The sequence below is a fragment of the Aquarana catesbeiana genome, linkage group LG07, assembly GCF_042186555.1.
Source record: "Aquarana catesbeiana isolate 2022-GZ linkage group LG07, ASM4218655v1, whole genome shotgun sequence".
Lineage (NCBI taxonomy): Eukaryota > Metazoa > Chordata > Amphibia > Anura > Ranidae > Aquarana > Aquarana catesbeiana.
This window is the reverse complement of record NC_133330.1, coordinates 283,127,878-283,151,692: the sequence shown is the minus strand read 5'-3', so window position 1 is coordinate 283,151,692 and position 23,815 is coordinate 283,127,878. Positions and strand designations below refer to the sequence as shown.

General features: G+C 40.8%; 1 protein-coding gene across 1 annotated transcript in view; it reads left to right on the top strand.

Moving 5' to 3' along the window:
• Positions 1-6,206: 6,206 nt before the first annotated feature.
• The window catches only part of PAPPA2 (pappalysin 2), a 440,517-nt gene continuing 422,908 nt past the window's right edge, over positions 6,207-23,815 (top strand). The window contains exon 1 of the mRNA XM_073593407.1: positions 6,207-7,904. Coding sequence (XP_073449508.1) covers positions 7,205-7,904 — 700 coding nt within the window. The 5' untranslated portion in view covers positions 6,207-7,204. The remainder of the gene's footprint in view (positions 7,905-23,815) is intronic.

The following is a 23,815-nucleotide window of genomic DNA, read 5'->3' as shown; positions in this document are numbered from 1 at the left end:
TGCTCAAGAAAATTGGGGTCTTGAGGAACATGTATAAGAGGGAGCATAAGAAGATCCAGGAATCAAGGAGATCAGGAGCATCAGCAGATGATGTTTATGTACCCAGGCTGTGGTACTATAATCAACTCCGTTTTCTGGATGACCAGAATGAAGCCAGGCCATCACTTTCAACCCTTCCCTCCACCCTTCCCTCCACCCCAGCAGAGGCTGATGAGGAGCAAGCTGGGTCTTCCATCCTGGATGAACCAGATATGACCATCTGGAGTCAGGTAAATTATTTTAACAAATATTTACTGTACTAATATTAATGATGTTAACTGGATGTTATAATTGTCTAAAATAATTTGGCACTCAAAATTGTGTATACATATCAATTGACAGTAGTGGCTAAATATGTTTGGCACCTGCTTGAAATAATTAGGGTGTCTGATTAGACTCTTTTATTAAAGAGAAGTATTCACATTGAATTTGCTATTCATGAGAAGCAAACTGTGTGTCATTGATGAACCCAAAAAAATATACTCAAACTATTGTCCTTTTTTTATACACAGGATGAGTCCATCCAGGAGGAATGTGGGGAAAGTGGCAGGCAGGAGGAGACCAGGCCCATGGACAGCCTGGAGGAGGCCGGATTCACCATCATCCTGGAGGAGGCTGGGCCCAGTGTCAGGCAGGAGGTGGCTGCTCCCAGTGAGGTGGCTGCTCCCAGTGAGGTGGCTGGGCCAAGTGAGGTGGCTGGGCCAAGTGAGGTGGCTGGGCCAAGTGAGGTGGCTGGGCCCAGTAGGAGCCTGACCGAATCCCAAGTGCCTCCCCTCCACCTTCCCAAAAAAAGGGCCAGGAAGGGGATGGTCACACAGGACGCATCCCTGCGCCTCATGCAAGAGGCCACCCGTTTTTTAAGGAGCCCCCCCGAAGCGGAAGAATCCTATGGCTGCTACTTAGCCAGCAGGCTTCTTCAGATGAATAGGGAGCAGCGCCTCATTTGTGAGCGCCTATTTGGGGAAACAATCCATAAGGGGCTGCAGGGCACGCTAACACAAAACACCCAACTACATGAGGCAGCCCCCCCTCCTCCTCCTCCTCCTCCTCCTCCTCCTCCTGCCACAACTGAAACACCAGAGCCACAGCCTCAAAAGAAGGCTACAGGGAAGGCTGCAGGGCAGCGTGGAGGAAAGGCTGCAGGGAAGAGAAGAAAATGATGACCTGGGTTCAGTCTGGTCTGACAGAAGACGCAGGCTGTTGTAGGACCACAGTCTGGGGACATCTAGATCATCTGCTGGTGCTGTTGATCTCTGGGATTCTTGGACCAGATTGTGCTCCCTCTTATATGGACTCCGCAAGATCCCAATTTTCTGGTACACCGACTTTTTCCAGCGTTGACTTCCTCTTTATTTTATTTTGACCATGAATAAATGGATCATTTTTTGAGTTTAGCAAAAGACTTTTTATGTTTTTTCTTTGAAATCATTGATTTTACACACAATGTTAAATTAACAAGGGACAACAATCTCATTGAGTTAGAAAAAAAACACACCAAAAATACATTACTAATGTTAATAATGTTCAAGTGGTAAGTCTTGAAAATCCAAAAATTTACGTAACCAAAAACGGTGCTTTGGGTTAACTTTATCTAAAAACTAAAAAATAATCACTATAAAAAAAAAAAAACAGAATAATGGGTTCTTCGTGGTAACTTTACAAACCTAAAAAAAAAAAAGGGGAAAAAGTATTATTAGTATGGAAACATTGTTTTTAAAATGCATACTATATCATTCATGAGATCAAAGAGAAAAAGAATCCAGAAATCAGTTTGGGAGAACTCTGATTATGAACAGCAAAACACCTTCGTTCTTTATAGAGCCTTCGTAAAGAAGAAATAAAATGCGCTGCATTCAACGATCACAGATTTTGCAGCGTGATGAATGTGCTACCTACAATACGAACACTAGTTTTACTAGACCGAGTGCTTCCGTTTAGTTTTTGCTTATGAGCATGCGTCGTTTTTTTGTCCGTCGGACTAGCATACAGACGAGCGGACTTCGGGGTCCGTCGTACTTACGACGTAAAGATTTGAAGCATGCTTCAAATCTAAAGTCCGTCGGATTTGAGGCTAAAAAAGTCCGTTGAAAGTCCGGAGAAGCCCACACACGATCGGATTACCAGCCAGCTTTAGTCCGTCAGCGTCCGTTGGACTTTTGTAGACGAAAAGTCCGACCGTGTGTACGCGGCATTAGAGAAATATGCTGTACTACAAAAGTAAAGAAAAACATATTCTCCATTTTGTCTTTGCTTCCATTTTGCTCTCCTTCAGCCATTAGCACCCTAGCCCCTCCCACCACAATACGACTAAAACTAAAAAGGCATTTTAGTCAAAAGACTATGACTAAAATGAAATTGAAATTTGACATCAAAATTATCATTGCACTACCTCATAAGAATATGTAGGGGCATCGACTAAGCTGCTAAACGGAAAAAAAATTAAGAAAAAGGCTTTTATTTTTTTTCTGAATATTTAATGCTGGTAATATATTCAGGTAATATGTGCCTTGACATTACAGCCAATAGAGCTTACAGTTTTTTTTTTTTTTTTATATATATTCAAGTTGTATTTTTTCTTGTCAAAAAGCAATACAGTATCTGGCATTCTGGCATTCATGGTTCCCTCAATGAACTGTAGCTCCCCAATGTCGGAAGCACTCATGCAGCCCCAGACCATGACACTCCCACCACTATGCTTGACTGTAGGGAAGACACACTTTTCTTTATACTCCTCACCTGGTTGCCACCACACGCGCTTGACACCTTCTGAACCAAATAAGTTTATCTTGGTCTCATCAGACCACAGGACATGGTTCCAGTAATCCATGTCCTTAGTCTGCTTGTCTTCAGCAAACTGTTTGCGGGCTTTCTTGTGCATCATCTTAAGAAGAGGCTTCCTTCTGGGACGACAGCCATGTAGACCAATTTGATGCAGTATCCGGCGTATGGTCTGAGCACTGACAGGCTGACCCCTCACCCCTTCAACCTCTGCAGCAATGCTGACAGCACTCATACATCTATTTCCCAAAGATAACCTCTGGATATGACGCTAAGCATTTGCACTCAGCTTCTTTGGTCAACCATGGCGAGGCCTGTTCTGAGTGGAACCTGTCCTGTTAAACCGCCTTATGGTCATGGCCACCGTGCTGCAGCTCAGTTTCAGGGTCTTAAAAATATGAATTACAGCTCAGCTGACTCAATATTGAGCTAAAACTGGAAAAAAAGAGTATATAAAAAGTAATTAAACAAAAAACATCACCAACATCAAGTCACCCTGACTTGAACATGGTACACAGTCAGTGACTATGCACCTGAACTCATAAATCTTGTGTTGGGCTTGCAAAAAATGCATCGCAACTGATTTATCCCTTTTGGTTGGTTTTTGGAGATGGTGGGACTCAAGTGCCTAATGTCACTCCTGTGTTTCTGGAAACATTAATGGGCTTGTGTTTTTTCCCAATCCTAATCCCAATCCTAATCCAATCCTAATGTATAACTAATAAGCATATTACATAGTCATATATTGCATATAGTAAGTATCTCAGTTATAGTATTTCCTTATATGGTAGATAGCGTCCAGGTGGGGATGATCTGGTCCACAAATCATGGAGCAGTACATGTTGCATCTATAGCACTTAAAGCAGCCTTTTTATATGAGATTCAGAATTGATTTATCAGATATTTATTTGTTGGCTCTAACAAGGAGATTTTTCAAATTCTGCTTATGGATGTATACATGAAGTGGGGATCTGTTGACCTCAGGGTGGAGGTTGCTGCCACTGTGACATCTAACTATGATGAAAGTGGTTGGTATCTTTCTCAATTAGATATGAGCGGAAATTCTGTGTCTGTATGAAGGAGGCCCTCATTTAAGGTTTCTAGAAGATTTAGAGCAAAAATCTCTCAGGCTTGTATGAGCGCTTTGTTGACAATGCTTATTGGGTGCCCACTCAAGAAATGAATTCCCTATTATCTCAGTCTGTGTACTTTGATCATCTTCATTAGAACAGATGTGAAAGATCCTCAGGAATTGAGAAACTGGAAGTTTCTGCAACATATGATGGGGATAGGCACTCAAAATATGCATCTTCCCCCAACTTTGACAGTTTTTCTTTTTTTCAGCTTTTTGTTTGATTTCTTTTAATATAGTTTTGTCTAGTTCGAAGTGGGTATTGTGTCTGAATTTTTATTTCCAGGTTCCCAGGAACGTAGTTTCCTTTATTTGGAAAGCATGCACAAAGGAATATATCTAGTCTGTGGAATACGTGTACATGCACAATAGTTATCCAGATATAGGGGTTTAGGACTTCTGGAACAAGTTACGGCAAGTAATTGACTTCCCTGTCCATAAATAGTGTTTTAAGGCTGGTGCCTTATTTTGTTTTTCCAGCTCTGTTTTCTCATGGCAGTTTTGGAGTAACTGTGATGAACAGGGTTAGGCTGTGCCATGATACAATGGAAAATGGGTGAACAACACTAAGCATCTGAAAACTTCAGGTACACACTGGAAAAAAAAAACAGACAGAAGTTCTTAACCTTCCATGGAGCCACGTCACACTGGCGGTTTATGTACAGCAATTTTTTGTTAGTTTTCAAAGCCATTTCTCACTAAGGAAATCATAGTTATTTTCTATAGAATTGCTAACCTGCCAAAGCTCAGTCACTTGGCAATGTTGAGTTTGTGTTTTTCATATCAGGGACCAGCGACAAATACTTTGCATTCACCTCTATGGCTTAGCTACAAACCACTGAAGAGCAATTTGTAGCATTGAACACTAATGTAATGACGTAGCACAAGTTTGACTTGTAGCTGTGATAAATTGCTTCTTAACGACAAATCAAAAGCAACTATAGTGATTAAGTAGCTAGCTAAAAATAGTTGTTAATCGCTACCCTCAGTAATTTGTATCAGCATTTAATTGAGGTTACAAAACTGCCCGTTTGACAGGGCCCTTACCCTACAAAAAATCTTCACACAGATAACAATAAAACGTAAAGCAGGCCACAAATGTTTTCTGATCTAACCAAAATGTAATAGAGTTTTGGCTAACTAAAACTAGATTGTGTTTTAAATAAAGTTGTGCTTTAGGCTCCATGCACACTAGCATTTTTTTCTGCTACTAGAGGCTAATGAGAGTTATCCTATGTGTCCATGCACACTACATTAGGTTATTAGCGTTTTTTGAGCATCAGTATCTAGCATCAGAAAAAAAAAACAGTTTAAAAACAGTAGGCTCCATGCATACTAACATTTTAATTTAAGCTAAAAAAAACACTGGATAAAAACGCTTTTTGGAGTAGTGTTTTAGCAGCGTTTTAGGAGCGTTTAAGAGCGTTTAGGAGCGTTAGCGTTTTATTTCCTTTTTATTAGTAAAATGAAGAAAGCTCAAAAAATACTGTTAGCATTTAGTAGCATTTAGTAGCGTTTAGAAACTTTTCTGCTGGAAAAATGCTCCAAGAAACTCTACAAAATGTTTTTTCTTCTGCTACTAGACGCAGAAGCTCAAAAAATGTTAATAGCCTAAAGTAGTGTGCATGGACACATAGGATTACACTATTTAGCGTCTAGGAGCAGAAAAAATGCTAACAATAGCTTCTAGGGGCGTAAAAAAACACTAGTGTGCATGAAGCCTTATAGAGTTATTTGCAGTGTTTTTCCAGCAGAATAAAAAAGCTGAATGCTCCTAAACGCTTCTAAACGCTACTAAAATGCTCCTAACAGCTTTTTCTGAGCTTTTTTTTTTCTTTATATACTGTAAAAATGCTAATAAAAATGCTAATGCTTCTAAAAGCTACTAAAACACTACTACAAGCCGGCACAAAAATGCTATTATCAGCATTTTTCATCCAGCAGTTTTTTCTGGTGTTATTTAAGCTTATAAAAAAAACACTAGTGTGCATGGAGCCTAAAGTCAGATCAATTAACAGAATATTTCTTGCTATTTCTGACTTATTGTACTATATGTGTCACTACTGCTGTTTGCAATGTCTGTAAGTCGTTTTTTGTCTATCAAAAAAGACATGTTCATGCTGAAGATTTAAAACATTTTTATATGTAGATTTTACCCTATTCTATATATGTTTTTATCATTGTTTTTCTTGTTCTTTTTTCATAGGAACTAACGGAACAAATTCATTAATTGAGAATATTCAGTGTTGGACTAGCAGGAGTCAAGTCTGAAATGCCTCCAAACCAGCTTATTCTCTCCCGGTGCTTTCCAACTTTCATGAGTGGCAAAAACTAAAAAAAAAAACATATTTAAAAATATCAGATATGTTCAACATTCACTATGCAGTGAACAATACATTACTTAGTTCCACACTATTAGTTTGAATAATTATTACATTTATAGGCCATTTTTTTTTCACAGCCCTGTGCTTATTCCAAATTATACTCTTTCTAATGTAATTATTTCCATCTTTCATGTAGTGATCCGGTCTGTATCCCTTGCATAAGGCCTTTTAACTACTGCTTTTCTACACCTGACTAAATCCTAAGCTCCTGATATTGACTCATCCCCATCTGAAATAGCATCACGCTTTCTAGTCACTACACACTGGCCACAAGAACCAGTTTTAAGAAATGAAGAGGTAGCAAGCAGGCAAAGCAAATCTATAGAATGTATCTGCATGTGAAGTTTGCAGAGTAGAAATATTGTCTTAGAAAAAATGTGTTAGACATATGTTACATGTGTGTTAACATCTGGCTAGGGAACATATGTTAGGAATCCACTGGGGGCTGTAACATCCCATCTACACAACACACAAGAATCTCTATCCTATAGCTCCTGCACTACGCTCACAGATCAAGCTGCTAGTACAGAATAAAAATATGAAAATGTAGAAAATAGGGAGGAGATGTGCTACTAAATGCATGACAGACTTTGAACAGTACCAATACAATCTAGACATCATCTCTATAATAATAATAACAAAAAAATTTGTAAAGCCCAAAAAAAGATGGGAACCAGACTCTTCTCAACAATATGGAAGACGTAAACAAATGTATTCATGCCATGGAAATATATCCAAACTCATTAGACAGGCCATTGATATTCTATAAGAATAAGTTTTGATTTTTTTTTCCGCTGAGACCAGTTTTCTGCACCTGCTTTCAACATTGCTCAGTTATTGTATCAGTTAACTCTGGGAACTGTAAGCCAAGATGCAATGCTTGGAGATACGGTTTTTGACTCTGTTCCTCTTATCTTGTTGGGCAAGACCATATAAAGATGATTATGTCCTTCAGCACAAACAAGAATTAGTACTAAAAGCTGAACATCTAAGGTTACTTTCAACAAAAGAGCCATGTAGGCTCAGTCCAAAAAAAAGAACTGTAGTGAGCTTCTATCATCCACCTCAAGAAGTCTACACATCACAAGAGCAACGGTACATGGAAGACTTGGAATGCATGAAACATGGATCTCATGGATCCAGCGTACAAAAACAAAAGAAAGAAATATCCAGTGATAATAACAGGGATACAAGAGTTAAATCACAGAACAAAAATGACTGGAATACAACATATAATTACAAACATCTTAGACACGTCTCAAAAATATTACACAAAAATTCTCTCCGAAGGAGCTCTAGAGCAGTAAAAGAACATAATGATGCACAAAAGGAAAATAGAAGATACCCCAGAGAATCTGAGTTAATCAACTCACAGAGATTGTTTTCAAATTTCTCAGTACCTTTTCTACTGCATCAGAAGAATCCCACTGATGGGGCCCTTTACTTTCATGGTGCACACAGTCAGTTGGCCCTAAATCCAGAAGCTGAGCAGAAAATACCTCAAGAAACTTTCACTGTAGAACTGTGGGTGAGGCCAGAGGGAGGTCAAAATGATCCAGCAGTCATAACAAGTAAGAATTCTTCAAAAAATAATCTTGTTTATTATTTTTTATAGGCGTGGTAAACTTCATTGGTGTAAATTGCTCAAGTGCGTAAAGTACCCTTTCACTTGTCTAATATGCCAATGCCATTTGTTTAAAATTAATTCAAAATATAGGTTAACATGCAAAATTCTACAGCCACTTTGGAATAATCCTTAAATCCATAAATCCTTATTTTCATAAAAAACACGTTATACTTATCTGTGGAAGCAATAGGAATAAAAGAGATTGGACCCCACTCACCAACTCTGTGCTAAGATAATGTGTGGCCTCAGCCAGCGCTGTTTCGGCTATGCTACATGGATCACATGTTATACTGCTCTGTGTAATGCTTTTGCACAGAGCAGTCCAGATCCTCTTCTTCTCAGGTCCCCAGCTGCCGCTTGCATTGGGGGCACTAATGTCTGATTGCTCCAGAGCCTTGTCCCACAGAGCGGGGCTCACTCTTGCCTCCCGTTCTCTCACTGGCTCTGACTGACTGCAGTGAGAGCCAAAGGCTCCTGCTGCTGTATCTGAGACAATGAGAAGCAAGAGAGCCAAGGGAACCTCGGCTCTCATGCACATCAATATATCAATATTGGGTTTAGGTATTTAGGGGGAGCTGTGAGGGAAGTTGCATGCAGAAGTTTTTTTTTACCTTACTGCATTATAATTAAGATACAAAGCTCTCCCTTTAAAACCACTTTAAGCCAGAGGGCACTTGTGAAGATGGGAGTAACATTAGAGTCTACTGACGTCAATAAAAATGTTTCAAAAGTTAATTGCCAGCTCTAATATTTTTAGGCATGTTTGCTACTTTTGGATTTGAATAGCAACTGCAGCTTTTTTTTGGCAAAAAAAACAAAAAAATAATGTTATAACTAACGTTTAGAATCTCTAAAATGTTATTTTCTGTACTAATTTAATACAATTTAATAACGAAAGCAATATTTTTGCAAAGTAGGACATAAACCATGGGTTGTTCCTTTTGTCACATTGCACAGTACTCCATGTGGCTCAGGGTTTAAGTGTGTAATCATTGAAATAATATAAATATATAAATATATATATATATATATATATATATATATATATATATATATATATATACACACAATATCTCACAAAAGTGAGTACACCCCTCACATTTTTAAATATTTTTTTATATCTTTTCATGTGACAACACTGAAGAAATTACACTTTGCTACAATGTAAAGTAGTGAGTGTACAGCTTGTATAACAGTGTAAATTTGCTGTCCCCTCAAAATAACTCAACACACAGCCATTAATGTCTAAATCGCTGGCTACAAAAAACAGTACACCCCTAAGTGAAAATGTCCAAAAGGGGCTCAATTAGCCATTTTCCCTCCTCTGTGTCATGTGACTGTGTGGGAGGTGCTTTGACAAGGGGAAGGCAAAGATCTGTGCTTCTGCTTTGCAGAAACTTAGGATCAGTGCCTTCCCTTCTGACAGAACGACATTCTGCCTTATTTACATAGGCAGCTTGTCATTGTGCCTGTGTCCTGGGCAATTGTCAGGTGCTGGCAGAAATCAAGCCCTGTGTATAATCACAGCTGGAGTGGGTCGCCGGCGGCACGCCCGCACCCCAGACATGGAAGTGTCAAATCACGTACTAAGTACGTGAACTGGCACAGAGCCGCCACCCTGCCACCATAATATACAGTGGGCGGTCCACAGGTGGTTAATAAAATGAGATGATGAATACTTATCTTACTGGTGGGTGATGACATTCTTCACTCTACAAATGGTAGTCATTGTTGTGCAAGAGAGAGAAGACAGTAATTACCACCCACCAGAAAGGTAAGTATTAATCATCTTTTTTCACAGGTATATGCCACTTATTCTCTTTTGTCTAGTGACATTTTAAAGGGATCATTGGTGTTTCTTAAAATTAAACTATAATTTGCCCATGCAGGTCAAATCAACTTGTTCCCTTAACTTGTGGTCTCCCTGCTGTGTATATACTCACTGTCCTACCCCATCACTTCATTTGACCATTGGGAGTGAAGAGTAGCACATGACCCACGCCTTTTCCTCCCACCTGACATTGTTGGTGCTTGATGATTGGACGCTCAGGCACTTGGCACTGTCACCTAGGGATTGGGAGAGACTCTTCAACTTATGTAAACTCCAGGTGGTAACCTGCTGCTTACCCCATGCTTCTCCCGGGAGTCAAACTGAGCAGTGAGAGAGGGAAATAAAAGGTGGGTATGTGCAGGTGGGGAGGACAGTAATACTCTGTCCTACAAGATAGAAGGTTCGCTTTTAGGGGCCATTCCAGGAAGTGCATGAACAGGTGAGTTGTCACAAAGAAACTCACATATAGGAGTCTACTTATCAATGTTCTCGGGCAAAATAAACACATCTTTCTAAATGGAAGCTTATAGGAAAAATGTATGATTCTTTGCTAAAAGTTTTGTAAATCTTGGGTGATAAGATTGATAGACTACATACAGTTAGTAAATGGCCCCTATTGTCACGCTACATGTTGAAGATGTTACACTATTCAGGTAGCATTCTCTAGCTCTATTGATTGATGCCCATGTGGGTATACATCAGGGCTTTTTTTCAGCGGGAACGCGGGGGAACGCAGTTCCGGCACCTCTTGGACTGACTGTATGTAATGGCAAGGGGGTGCTGTGGTGTGCTGCAGGGTATTGATGCTCACTGCTGGGGATCTATTTTTGCAAGGGGGGTCTATTGTTGCTGGTGGGGGACCTATTGTTGCTGGGGGGTCTTATGTTCCTGAAAGAGATCTACTGTTGGGGGAGAGGTCTATTGTTGATGGCAGCCAGACAGACTATTAATGCTGGCTGTGCGGAGATCTGTTGATGCTGCTGGGAGTCTATTGTTGCTGGTGGGGTAATTTTGTTGTGGTCGGTCCATTGTTGTTAGGGGGATCTATTGTTGCTGGCTGCAGGGGATCTATTTTACTGCTTTTCTTGATATCATTACCAAATTCCATACAAATCACTTAGCACCTCAAAATGATACTTGGTTATATATTGTCTAAAAGGGACGGTACTGGGAGGTGGGTAGGAGCAGAGAAAAGGGGTGACTCGGAAAGGGGGAGTTCCTGCACCTTTTGTTTGAGAAAAAAAGCCCTGGATATACTGTATATGCTAGGGTATGTTCCTAACAACCGTTGAAGCTTGGGAAGGTTCTTGGAGGAACTACTACTAGGTATTGTAGTTGAATATTACATTACTGTAATGTCTGTCTGAGGTAGTTACAAAGTAACTGAATGGCTGAAATACTTACCCTAGCAGGAAAAAATGCTGCCCCAGGCTTACTTTTGTCCTGGTCATGTGACCTCTGCTGTAGGAAAACTGGAACTTTGATTTTCCCTCCTGCAGAGATTACCAAAATAAATATCCAGGCTTAGGTAGTATAGGTCTGCAAACCTGGAGCAGCAATTTATCCACTAAAGGTAGGAATTCAAGTCCTTCTAATAAACTCTGTCTATCCCAGTAACACAGTTAACAAAGGATAAGCATTATTTTGTTAAAAGTTCACTAACATCTTTCCTCTGGCCTCTGTGATATTAAACCTATATCCTGTAAATAATATGGCTTTATACCTTAGGTGTTTGCATTAGTCGGAGGGTGTTAGTGAGCTTGTTTTGTAAAGTGCACCTATTCTTTCACAATTTAAAAAAACTGTATTTTCATTGCACAGATGATGGCAAAATAAAAGACCTCTAAGCTACAAAGCCAAAAGGTTTTTTCTTTACTAGTGAAGTTTAATTTGTCCACCAGCTAATGTCTATTACAATGTCACTCCTATGCTATTTAGGTTTGATCAGTTTTGAGACATTTTTTTCTCTACGTAATGAATTCTCAGTTATATATTGGGATAATTTACATTTACAACATTTATTGCAGGTCCTTTTTAATCTTCATACCTTTCAAAAGACTCAAAGTGTTTATTCAGGTGTTAACTGTGTCAATCTGTATTGTGAAGCGCCATCCAATCAACTTTGCTACATTTGGCTTAATCTGACCTCACAGTATATCACTAAACACTGCAGACTTCATCCAGCCGCTTCTGTCTTCTGTCACTTCATCAACAAACACCAATGACCCAGTGCCACTGGAAGCCATGCATGCCCATGCCATCACACTGCCACCACCATGTTTTACAGATGATGTTGTGTGCTTTGGATCATGAGCTGTTCCAAGCCTTCTCCACACTTTTTTCTTCCGGTCATTCTAGTACAGATTAATCTTAGTTTCATCCATCCAAAGAATGCTTTTCCAGAACTGGTCTGGCTTTTTCAGATGTTTTTTCTCAAAGTTGAATCTGGCTTTTCTATTCTTCAGGCTTATGAATGGTTTGTACCTTGTGGTGAACCCTCTGTATTTGCTCTCGTGAAGTCTTTTCTTGATTGTAGACTTTGGCAATGATACATCCACCTCCTGGAGAGTGTCTTTCACTTGTCTGGATTTTGTGAATGGGTTTTTCTTTACCATAGAGAGGACCCTGCGATCATCCACCACTGTTGTCTTCTGTGGACGTCCAGGCCTTTTTATGTTGCTGAGCTCCCCAGTGCGTACCAAACTGTTGATTTGGCCACTCCTAATGTTGCTGCTATCTCTCTGATGGCTTTATTTAGTTCTTGAAGCTTTACAATGGCCTGTTGTACTTGCATGGACACCTCCTTTTGAATTCATGATGCAGGTTCACAGCAATAGATTCCAAATGCAAATACCACACTTATGCCGCGTACACACGGTCGGACTTTTCGTCTACAAAAGTCCGACAGCCTGTCCGACAGACTTCCGGCGGACTTTCGGCGGACTTGCAGCAGACTTTCTAACGAACGGACTTGCCTACACACGACCACACAAAAGTCCGACGGATTCGTACGTGATGACGTACACCGGACTAAAATAAGGAAGTTCATAGCCAGTAGCCAATAGCTGCCCTAGCATGGGTTTTTGTCCGTCGGACTAGCACACAGACGAGCGGATTTCGGGGTCCGTCGTAGTTACGACGTAAAGATTTGAAGCATGTTTCAAATCTAAAGTCCGTCGGATTTGAGGCTGAAAAAGTCTGCTGAAAGTCCGGAGAAGCCCACACACGATGGGATTACCAGCCAGCTTTAGTCCGTCGGCGTCCGTTGGACTTTTGTAGACGAAAAGTCCGACCGTGTGTACGCGGCATTAGAATCAACTCCAGACATTTTACCTGCTTAATTGATGAGGAAATGAAGGAATAGCCTACACCTGGCCATAAAACAGCTTTTGATTTAATTGTTCAATTACTTTTGGTCCCTTGAAAAGGGGGATGGCTATTCTTAAGAGATGTAATTCCTAAACCCTTCCTCCAATTTGGATGTACATGTGAGAGTGTGCACTTTCAGCCCATATCCATTATATTACTATAGCTTGAATATGTTTTGGTAAATACCTGAAAAAAATAAAATTGTGCCTGTGTCCAAATATATATGGACCTAACTGTATATCTTTATTGTACAACATAACCAGGGCACTGTTTCTAGGTATGCTCTACATGTTTATCAAATTGTGCTAACTATACTTACAGCTTCATATGTGATCCATGGAGATATCAAGTACACAAAGGTACTGCATGTTAAAGTGAACCTTAACACAAAAAGTGAAGATTTGCTTTTTATAGGATAAAAATCAGAACAATCTTATTTATTCTTTATTTAAAAATGTAATTGTGCCTAAGGAGTACTCAGGAGTGCTCACTTCTAGTCGACAAGAGGATTTCTTTCTCGCAATGGACACTGAGAAGGCGCTCGACAGGGTGGCCTGGGACTTTATGGAGGCAGTTCTGGGGGCTTTGGGAATCAGAAATCATATGAGAGCATTCATTCTCTCCCTATATGCCAACCCCAGAGCTAAAGTTAGAGTTAATGGCCACCTGTCAAGCGCCTTCTCCATCCGCAATGGGACCAGACAAGGGTGCCCTCTTTCCCCTCTGTTGTACATTCTTACACTGGAACCCCTTCTCTGCTGCATTCAAACTCACCTCGATATTAGGAGCATAAGTGTACACAACCGGGTTTACAAGATAGCAGCTTTTGTGGATGATGTCCTGCTTTTCATTTCTTCTCCGCTGACGTCCCTCCCGAACCTTATGAAACTTTTTGACCACTTCAAAATCCTGTCAAGCTTGAAAATTAATTATTTCAAGTCCTTTGCATTGAATATCTCACTCCCGAAAGAAAGAACCAGCCAATGCCAGACTTATTTAGGCATTCGACTTCCAGCAGACCTGTCAGAACTCTACAGCAGAAACGGAATTGCAAGTTCTACAACGAGACCTACAAAGATGGGATGTACCCACTATTTCATGGTTTGGTCGTGCATCAATTAGAAAGATGTGGGTCCTTCCACATTTGCTTTATAAGCTACAGACCATACCAATTCGCTTGCCACCTTCCTTCTTTGCATTGTACATATCCATGTGTAGAGCTTTCCTCTGGTGCAACAAACCTGCGAGGATAAGTTAGTCTAAACTAGTAATGATGAAATCTTACTCTTCTTCTCTCCAGGCCTATCTGGGACCTTTCCAGCGGCGGAATGGCCATATACAGAAATTCTGGCGAAACACTCTTATCATAGAGGCCGATTAATAAGACTCAATGAGCTGGCTGAGTTATCTAACACAGGTTCCTTGCCCTTCTGGTCATATATGCATCTCCAACACTATATGGACTGTCCATCTAGTAGAGCAGGCTTCACCAAGACACCCACGGTGTTTGAATCACTCTGTTCCCAATCTTCCCCCCAAAGTCATGTGATGTCAACGCTTTATGCTTCTGTGCGGAGCACGCATTCTGGGAGAATGCACTGGGGATCGAGCTGGGGGAGGCCAACTGGGAACGCATCCATTTATACATTCATAAAGGATCCTTGAATGTTTCAACTGAAGAAAATGCATATAAAATGAAGACACGGTGGTACAGATGACTATATCTGATTCACAAATTTACCCCTTCTGTCCCCGACTGTTGTTGGAGATGTGGCAAAGAGAAAGGCTCTCTCCTCCACATTACGTGTGAATGCCCAATAATCCAATCTTACTGGCAGAAGGTTCATGATACAATATTGGTGGTTTCTTCACTCCCATTGGAGTGAAGAAACTCACCTGTTCTCACCTGTACAAATCCCTTTTGCATCATTAAAAGATATCTCAAAAGTGCTACTACAAATCAGTTGCTATGCACATGATCAATGCTGCTAGGCTATGCATCCAAGTATATTGGAGATCCAAAGACCCTCCTTCAATGAAGGAGTGGCTCCAGCGCATTGACCGCATAGCAGAGATAGAGGAGCTGATCCATATAACTCTTGACAAACTCTCTAAATACTCTGACACTTGGGTGCCCTGGATAACCTATCAAGGTTCAAGTTCATATCAAGCACTACAGTAAGCTATTCACTGATATCTGGGCATATCAGCGTGATGTAGAATCGTGCTGGGTCCAGTCGCACATCTGCCATGACATAGCTTTCCTACATACACTTGGCAAGGATGGATGGAGAGGGCAGCTGGTGGTGATCTCACCCCCTCTCGATTCCTTACTTTTGCCCTATGCTTTTCCCTTCTTCCTCTCCTGGCCTCCCCCTCCCCCCCTTTTTTTTTAACCCGGTGAGGGTAGGTAGTAGATTAGGAAAGGACCTAAGATGGCTACACTTTTTAGTCAGATTCTTCACATTTTTATGCATTGGTCCTCATTAGCTTGGGTATGATTCCCAGAAGTAGGGGCTAAAGGATCGATAGTTTTGTATATATTGGTTTATTATTGCAGTGGGGTCTTGTGGATATAAGACACTAATCTCATTTTACGATAGACAATGTTAATTTTTCTTACCTTATTGGTTTAACAATGTTCATTTACATGACTATGCAATGTATGTGGCATTTTCTCTTGTGTTTGTCCTATATCTTTTAAAAAAAACATTCAATAAAATGTTTATGCAAAAATAAAAAATAAAAATAAAAATGTACCTTTTTGTCTTTAATTGCTTTTGAAACAAGAATATCTCCAAAATGTGCACCGTTTAGGAGATATTCCTGCAGCCATTGATGTCACCAGCCCATGCGCACTGTGCTCTGAATCGACAGTGTATCCATTCAGAGTGTTGTGCTGTGATTGTGGTTCCTGTGCACATGCTCAGGTGTGATGTAATAGCGGCTCGGCCATTCAAACAGCCAGAGCCCGCGAACCTGGTAGAAAGACTTGGTGAAGATGGAAGCCCTGGCAGCAGTGTCAGTGCACTGCTGGAGTGCTTCTTTTTAAGGTAAGTCTTTCAGAATGTGCTAATATGTGGTGCTGCTTGGTACAGCATTCAGCCCTGTCCAGCCAATGCATATTTAAGCCTAGTGTGCAGGTATCCTTAATCTCCTTAATCTCCCTCTCAGTCACTGCTCTGAAACTTGCCCGTGCTGCTAATGTTCCATTAGCTGTCTGGTTCAAGGGTTTGTGTCCTTCTCTTGCACTTCTTGTCCGGTACCTCTGGCTGTGGTGACAGGAGATGTAGGGACATAGAGTGGCACAAGAGCCGATATTGCAGGCAGCGCCAGCTGTTGGATGTAAGGCACACACAACTGTGGACCACCGGGCAAGGACCAGAGGCAGAAACACAACAGCACCCAATCAGTAGAAAGAGCAAAGCCAGGACACAAGATAAAAGTCATCAACAACCGGGCAGCGAAGTACTGAATCAAAAAGCAGGGACAGCATAAGAATACAGGCAAAGGTCAGCAACAGCCAGAAAGCGTAGTATAGGAACATAAGTTAGAGGTAATGTCAGGATACAGGCCAGGGTTAGTAGTTAACAGCTGGGCAGTGAGCTACTGTATCAGAAGGCAGAATGTAGTCTAAATACAGCCCTGCGTCATAACATAAGTGCAGCTTACCAATCCTTAAATGTGGTGGCTGCATTTGTTTTCTTTTTTAGGCCTTTTTTTACTTGTGTTTCCTCCTGGTGATCTGGCAATACACTAATGGATTAAAGTCAAACTCAAAAGCTCACACAAGCAGTTACAAAAACTGTTCTTTTCTGTTGGAGTAAAGGTTTTACACGAATAAATAAATGCTGATCATTGTAAGCACCCCTGTCAGTGGCAATTGGTTTGTCTCAACAATCTAAAGCTAAATTCACACAAGCAATCTTCCGATTCCTGTTGCTGCTGTGAGTGGCTAGGTGTGGCCGCAGCTATTCACAGCTGTCTGCACAGCCATCAAATACCTGCGGTGATTGCTGCCAGACGCGCACAAAGTAACTGCTATCTGTGCCCTGAATAGTGTCGGCCATTGGCAACTTGTAATTATACTGAACAGGGCCGGCAACCGCATCTAGCCACTCACAGCAACAGCGGGATTCAGAAGATTCCTTTTGTGAATGTAGCCTAATGCAATTGCAGGAGAGCTTGTTGTGTTGAAAAACAAAAGACTTACCGGTACTGGCCAGATTACCAGATGAAATTAAGAAAGCCTGAAAAAGAAAACAAATGCAGTCATCACATCTAAGAATTGGTAAGCTGCAATATAATGATTGTTTGCTTTGGGTTTAACATGCTTTAATGGTGGCCTTTTTCAAAGTAGTTCCATATGCCTATTTTCACTTCAGACTATTGCATCTCAACATTCGGGCAGCTTGGTACAAGCATTCTCTGTTTCTGGACCGTTTCATATATCTAACTCACAAAAACAGACTTGCCCTGGCCTGGTGGATCACAAGTCCAAAGCTGGGATCAGGAAAATTCTTCCTTCGATAGGTTTGTAAAGTTCTCATGCAGAATGCCTTCCTGCGGGGCTATAGAACAGTTCTAGATTAAATCTGTGCATGGTTGTTGGAGAAAGCTTGACTCCCGATCAAAATTTTGGAGCTCAGAGGGACTTGCTTATATTTTCAACACTGGACTCTCATTTGTGAGGTCTGCAAGTAGAATTCAATCAGACAATGCCATAGCAATGGCTTACATAAACCATCATGGAACCATCATGGAAGAACCAGAAAACTTGCAGGTCAAAGAGAAGAAGATCAGATCCTGGCTTAAGAAGAACCTCATGCATTCTTGCAGGTCTGCTATTGCACCTGGAAGGCGTATTTCACATGTTGTGAGGCATGGAACTTCTATCCCAGAGAGTATTCTGTAGGACAAATCCTATTTTTATTTGCAGTTGTATCTGGATCAACATTTGACCTTGAGTACCATCAAGGGATAACAATCGTTTTCTCTGGTTCCTTTTCCAACAATGCTTGCTTCTCGCTCTTTAGAGAAGGTCTTTGTACAGGGTGGCACTCTCATTATACCTTTTTATATGCCCCCCTTGTGACAAAGAGCGACATCAGCTTTGTTCTGTCTATTCTTCAGAAATCACCCTTTGAATCTATCAGGGATATTCCTCTGTCTACTTTTACTCACAAGGTTGCCTTCCTCATTGCTGCCATTTCTGTAAGGTGAGTTTCTGTGTTGTTGTTCTGTGTTCCGGGTAACCTGTACAGAACTTTTTCTTACTACTACACAGAGACAAGGTTTCTTCCTTTGACCGTAACTGGGACATTGTTCATTGATCTCCGTACATTGTCTGAATGTGGTACACGCTGTTCAATTCTATCTCTCAGCTATAGTTCCATTTAGACAATTTGACACTGTTTATCATTCCTGAATGGCCCTGTAGGGGACAGGTTGCTTTTTATTCCACTATAGTTAGATAGATTCTGCAACTCATCATTAAAGCCTATAGACTAAAGGACAAGGCTCCACCGTTCCCAGTAAACACACACTTCACTAGATCAGTGCTTTATGGGCTTCACAGCATTAGACATCTGTTTTCAGATTTGCAGGGCTGTCCCCTAGATTTTTGATCACCTGTTCATTAAGTTTTACCAGGTGAACATTCAGGCCTAAAGAAATACTTAATTTGCTTTTATTTGGAGACACTGGAGTCAAAAGAGAAGGTGGTGTTCTTACACTGATGACCTATTAGAGGGGAGTTGCCATATTAGTGATTTGGATGTGAGTCCAGATATTCTGCAGCAGGCTTGTGTAGACCATCTGTAGATTAAGAGGTCCGCACATGATGGTAAGTGCATAGCTATATCATCACATGTGGTATTGGCATTTGACTGGTGATGTGAGAAGAGGAGCCCTGTAGGGGACAGGTTGCTGTTTACTCCACTGTCGTTAGATGGATTCTGCAACTAATCATTAACTGGTTTCCGACCAGCCGCCGCAGTTATACTGCGACAAGATGGCTCCCCTGGGCGAGCCGTCATAGCTGTACATCGGCCCTTTAAGATGCTGTAGGAGGCGTGCGTGCGCTCGCAGCGTGTCCCCACAGCCGATGCGAGGCACGATGACCACGATTGTTCGTGACAGAACGAGAACTGGAATCTGTGTAAACACACAAATCCCGGTACTGTCAGGGGAGAGGACACAGATTGTGTGCTCCTACTAAGTAGGAACAATGATCTCTCTCCTCCCCTAGTCAGTCCCATCCCCCCCACAGTTAGAACACACTTAGGGAACACAGTTAACCCCTTGATCGCCCCCTAGTGTTAACCCCTTCCCTGCATACAGTAATTAGTGCATTTTTTAGCACTGATTGCCTTATAAATGTCACTGGTCCCAAAAATGTGTCAAAAGTGTCCGATTTGTCTGTGGCAATATCGCAGTCCCAATAAAAATTTCTGATCGCCGCCATTACTAGTAAAAAATAATAATAATAAAAATGCCATAAAACTATACCCTATTTTGTAGACGCTATAACTTTTGCGCAAACCAATCAATATTCGCTAAAACCAATCAATATTCGCTCATTGCGAATTTTTTTACCATAAATATGTAGAAGAATACATATCGGCCTAAACTGAGGAAACTTTTTTTTTTAAATTGGGTTATTTATTATAGCAAAAAGTAAAAGATATTGGGGATTATTTACGAAAGGTAAATCCACTTTGCACTGCAAGTGCACTTGGAAGTGCAGTCGCTCTAAATCTAAGGGGTAGATCTGAAATTAGGGGAAGCAGTGCTGATTTTATCATCCAATCACGTGCAAGCTAAAATGCTGTTTTTTATGTTCCTTGCATATCCCTCTCGGATCTACAGTGACTTTACTTCCAAGTGCACTTGCAGTGCAAAGAGGGTTTGCCTTTAGTAAATAACCCCCATTGTGTTGTTTTTCAAAATGGTCGCTCTTCTTTTGTTTATAGCGTGACAAATAAAAACCGCAGAGGGGATCAAATACCACCAAAAGAAAGCCCTATTTGTGGAAAAAAAGGGCATAAATTTTGTTTGGGTACATCATCGCACGACTGCGCAATTATCAGTTAAAACCACACAGTGCCATATTGCAAAAAATGGCCTGGTCAGGAAGGGGGTAAATTCTTTCCAGGTTAAAGTGGTTAAAGCCTATAGAATAAAGAAGAAGACTAGACCATTCCCTGTAAACACACACTCCACTAGATCAGTGCTCCATGGGCTTTTCAGCATTAGGTGTCCGTTTTCAGATTTGCAGGGCTGTCCCCTAGTTTTTGAATCACATGTCAGGTTTTCCCGGGTGAATGTTCAGGCCTCTTCTATTGCCATCCTGATCTGCTGGTTCTTTAGCTGGCTGTGTGAACCTGTTGGTGCTTTGTTTTCTGTGTTGCCCACTCCTCACTTGGAGTGCTTTAGGATGTTTTGATGTGTCTCAATTACTTCATCCTGTGTCCCTTATAACGTGCCTAAATTTATTGCATCTTACCATTCCTTAAATGTGGTGGCTGTATTCATTTTCTTTTTAAAAGTCTTTTTTCCTTTATTTTCACCTGGTGATTGTGCAAGAAAACACACATTCTACCTTGGGGTCACTTCACTTTATGTAGAAGCGATGGAGACACCCCCCCTCCCCCCCGGACATTGTCAACATGCGGAGAGCACATGTGTTAGATGCACTAACCAATTTAGATGGACTTGACTAACAAATTAAAGTGGTTCAAAAATCTCAAGTTTTTTTGTCTTCATGCATTCTATGCATGACGGTAAAAAACCTTCTGTGTGCAGCAGAGCCCCCAGCCCCCCTAAAATGTCTGAGCCCCATCTCAATCCAGAAATGCGAACAAGAGCATCGGCTCTCCCGGGTCACTCCCACCTTATTGGCTGAGACAGCAGCGCAAGCCATTGGCTCCCCTTACTGCCAATCACAGCCAGTGAGCCTTCTAGGAGAGAGCGGGGGTGGGACCCAGCCACGCTCCGTGTGTGAATGGACACATGGAGCAGTGGCTCGGGAGTAAGCCTGCTTTGCTGCCCCCATAGCAAGCTGCTTGCTATGGGGGCACTTGGCGGGAAGGAGAAGCCAGGAGAGCCGGCAGGGGGCCTGAGAGGAGGACGATCGGGCTGCTCTGTGCAAAACCACTGCACAGTGCAGGTAAGTATAACATGTTTGTTATTAAAACAAAAAAAATGTTAATATCGCTTTAAAAAAAGAATATGCCTCCTCTACACTCAGAATAAACAGGTTGCTTGGGGAATGATAAGGGCCAGACAAAGTGGGTAGTGGAGACTAAAAAAACAATGGAGAACCCGTTTGACTGTTCAGTGTTCTAAACAATCCTACCCATTTACAATAAAAGTCTAATTAATTTTTTTTTCATTCATTTTCTATATTTTATGTGTCTACGGCTGACACATGTAAAGATCATCCACAACTTTGAAAAAGCACAAGCAAAGCGAATGAAACGGCTGTTGGCCAGGTTACCTTGTTCTGTTCCCATGTTCTGATTTTAATGGTGTAACAATAAAACTTTCCGACGGCTACTTGGAGTGTGGGACTGAATCTTCCTTCATAATTCTACTTTAAAAGATGCTTAAATTCTAGCTTTATTGCCTGAAAAGTGAAAAGCCAGCCTGTGTAAATAACTGCACACAAGACAACCAATCTCATTATTACAAATTTAGTTAAAAGAGCGTTGCATCCAGTAGAAGACCTAGACCAACCATTATACACCTGAAGCTATAGATTAACAGGAGTCTTTTACAACTGCTTCCCTCAATTAATATTATTAAAAACAGTTTAATTAACTGTCTGTTTTCAGAACTTTTTCTGACAAGTGACAATGAATGTTGCTACAATACCTACAGTTAGCAGGGATAATGCAAGATTCCTGGAAATTAAATTAATTGTTAACTGCCTTTTCTCCTTGGCATGAAATGCATTGTGCTGAAGCATTCTAATATATAATAAAAGGCTCTGTGTAATCTAACCCTAAAATCACTGCTGCCCTCTGTTTGTAATGTCTCTTGGGAGCTCTACTTTTCTCACCGGTGGTGGCATTTATGCCTTGTACACACGGTGAGACTATTATACGAATGATCATCCGTTTTTTTTTTTTTTTTTGCATACTAGTCTTATATCGAAAATAAAGAGGTTACTATATTTACGAAAATTCCTGTACGACAGAATACAATTTCGGAAGTGATGTAATGTGTTGTATTGTATTGTAATGTATTCTTTCAGTTCTGAGCATGTGTGGTCTTGGTCTTCTGATTTTTTTGGATGAATACTGTACTGATTAACCACTTGCCTACAGGCACTTTTACCCCCTTCCTGACCAGGTGAATTTTTATAAAAATCCTGTGGGAGATCCTCTTGTTCCTAATCAGTGGTGCACCTGGAACGATGGGCACCAAAATTGTGGGTGTGGTCAAACTGTGCTAACAGTGGGAAAGGCTTAAAAAGGCATAGTTAAGCACTTGGCGACCGCAATACACACACATATATATATATACTGTACGTTGCAGTTTGCAAGTGGTTTACCAGAATTATGGCTAAAGATATCAGCCATAACCCTGGTATTGTAACCTTGGTATTGTTTATCTTGAAAGCATTCTAAGCAGCTCATGAGCAGCTGAAACGCTTTCAGAAGCAGCGGGAGGGGGGAGTCCCCTCTTGCCGCTCGCTGGTGTTTCTGGGGGTTAGCGTTTCTGCCGGCTCACCCGAGAAATGATCCGACAGTGCGGCTGGCTGATCACAGAGGTGATAAAAGTCTAGATCGTCTTTGATCGTCTCTATGGGTTTGGAGGACCAGAGCGACGTCATGAAGTCACTTCTGGTCCAGGGTGGAAGTAAACTATTTATTTAAAGCAAAAGGTTAAAACCTTTTTTTTTTAACTTTTGCTTTTAAAGGTAAAACAGAGATTTGGGGTCTTTATGACCCCAGATCTCTCCATAAAGAGGACCTGTCATTCTTATTTTTATCACAAGGGAATAAAAATGTAATGTAATGTAATAGGAATAAAAGTGATAAAAAAAAGAAAATTCAAGGGACAGTGTAAAAACAAAAAACAAAAAAAAGGAAAAAATAAAAATTAAAGCGCCCTTTCCTTTGTATAGAAAAAAAGGGAAAATGGCGTAAATACCACCCAAACATTGAAAGCAATAAAAATTATGTATACATGATGATGTCTAAAACTTCCAATATTTAAAAAAAACTTGTGGTATAGAACCGTAATATATATATATAATTTTTTATATATGAAGAGGTAGTGTATATATACACATATACACATGTAAAAAGGAGAGAGTCCCAAATGATGAATAAAAATTGAATGAAAATGACGATGAGCACCAGCGGCAGCTCCCTTGAGAGTAGAAGCAGTTACTCTGAAAGACAATGTAAATGGAGACAAGGTGCGCCAATCTAAATGCAGTATCAAATACAACTTTAATAGGTGAATATAAAAAGGTGGCCAAATGGCTACTCACAATTACTCAATGAGAGTTAGGCATGTAAACACATGCAAACTGTCCATAGAAAATCCGCAGCTGTTCACAGTGGAGGGTCCCAGTGATATGAAGAAAGCTGTCCAAAAGATGTTGGTAGACAGTCTGAGGTCTGTAATCTTTGGCCGGT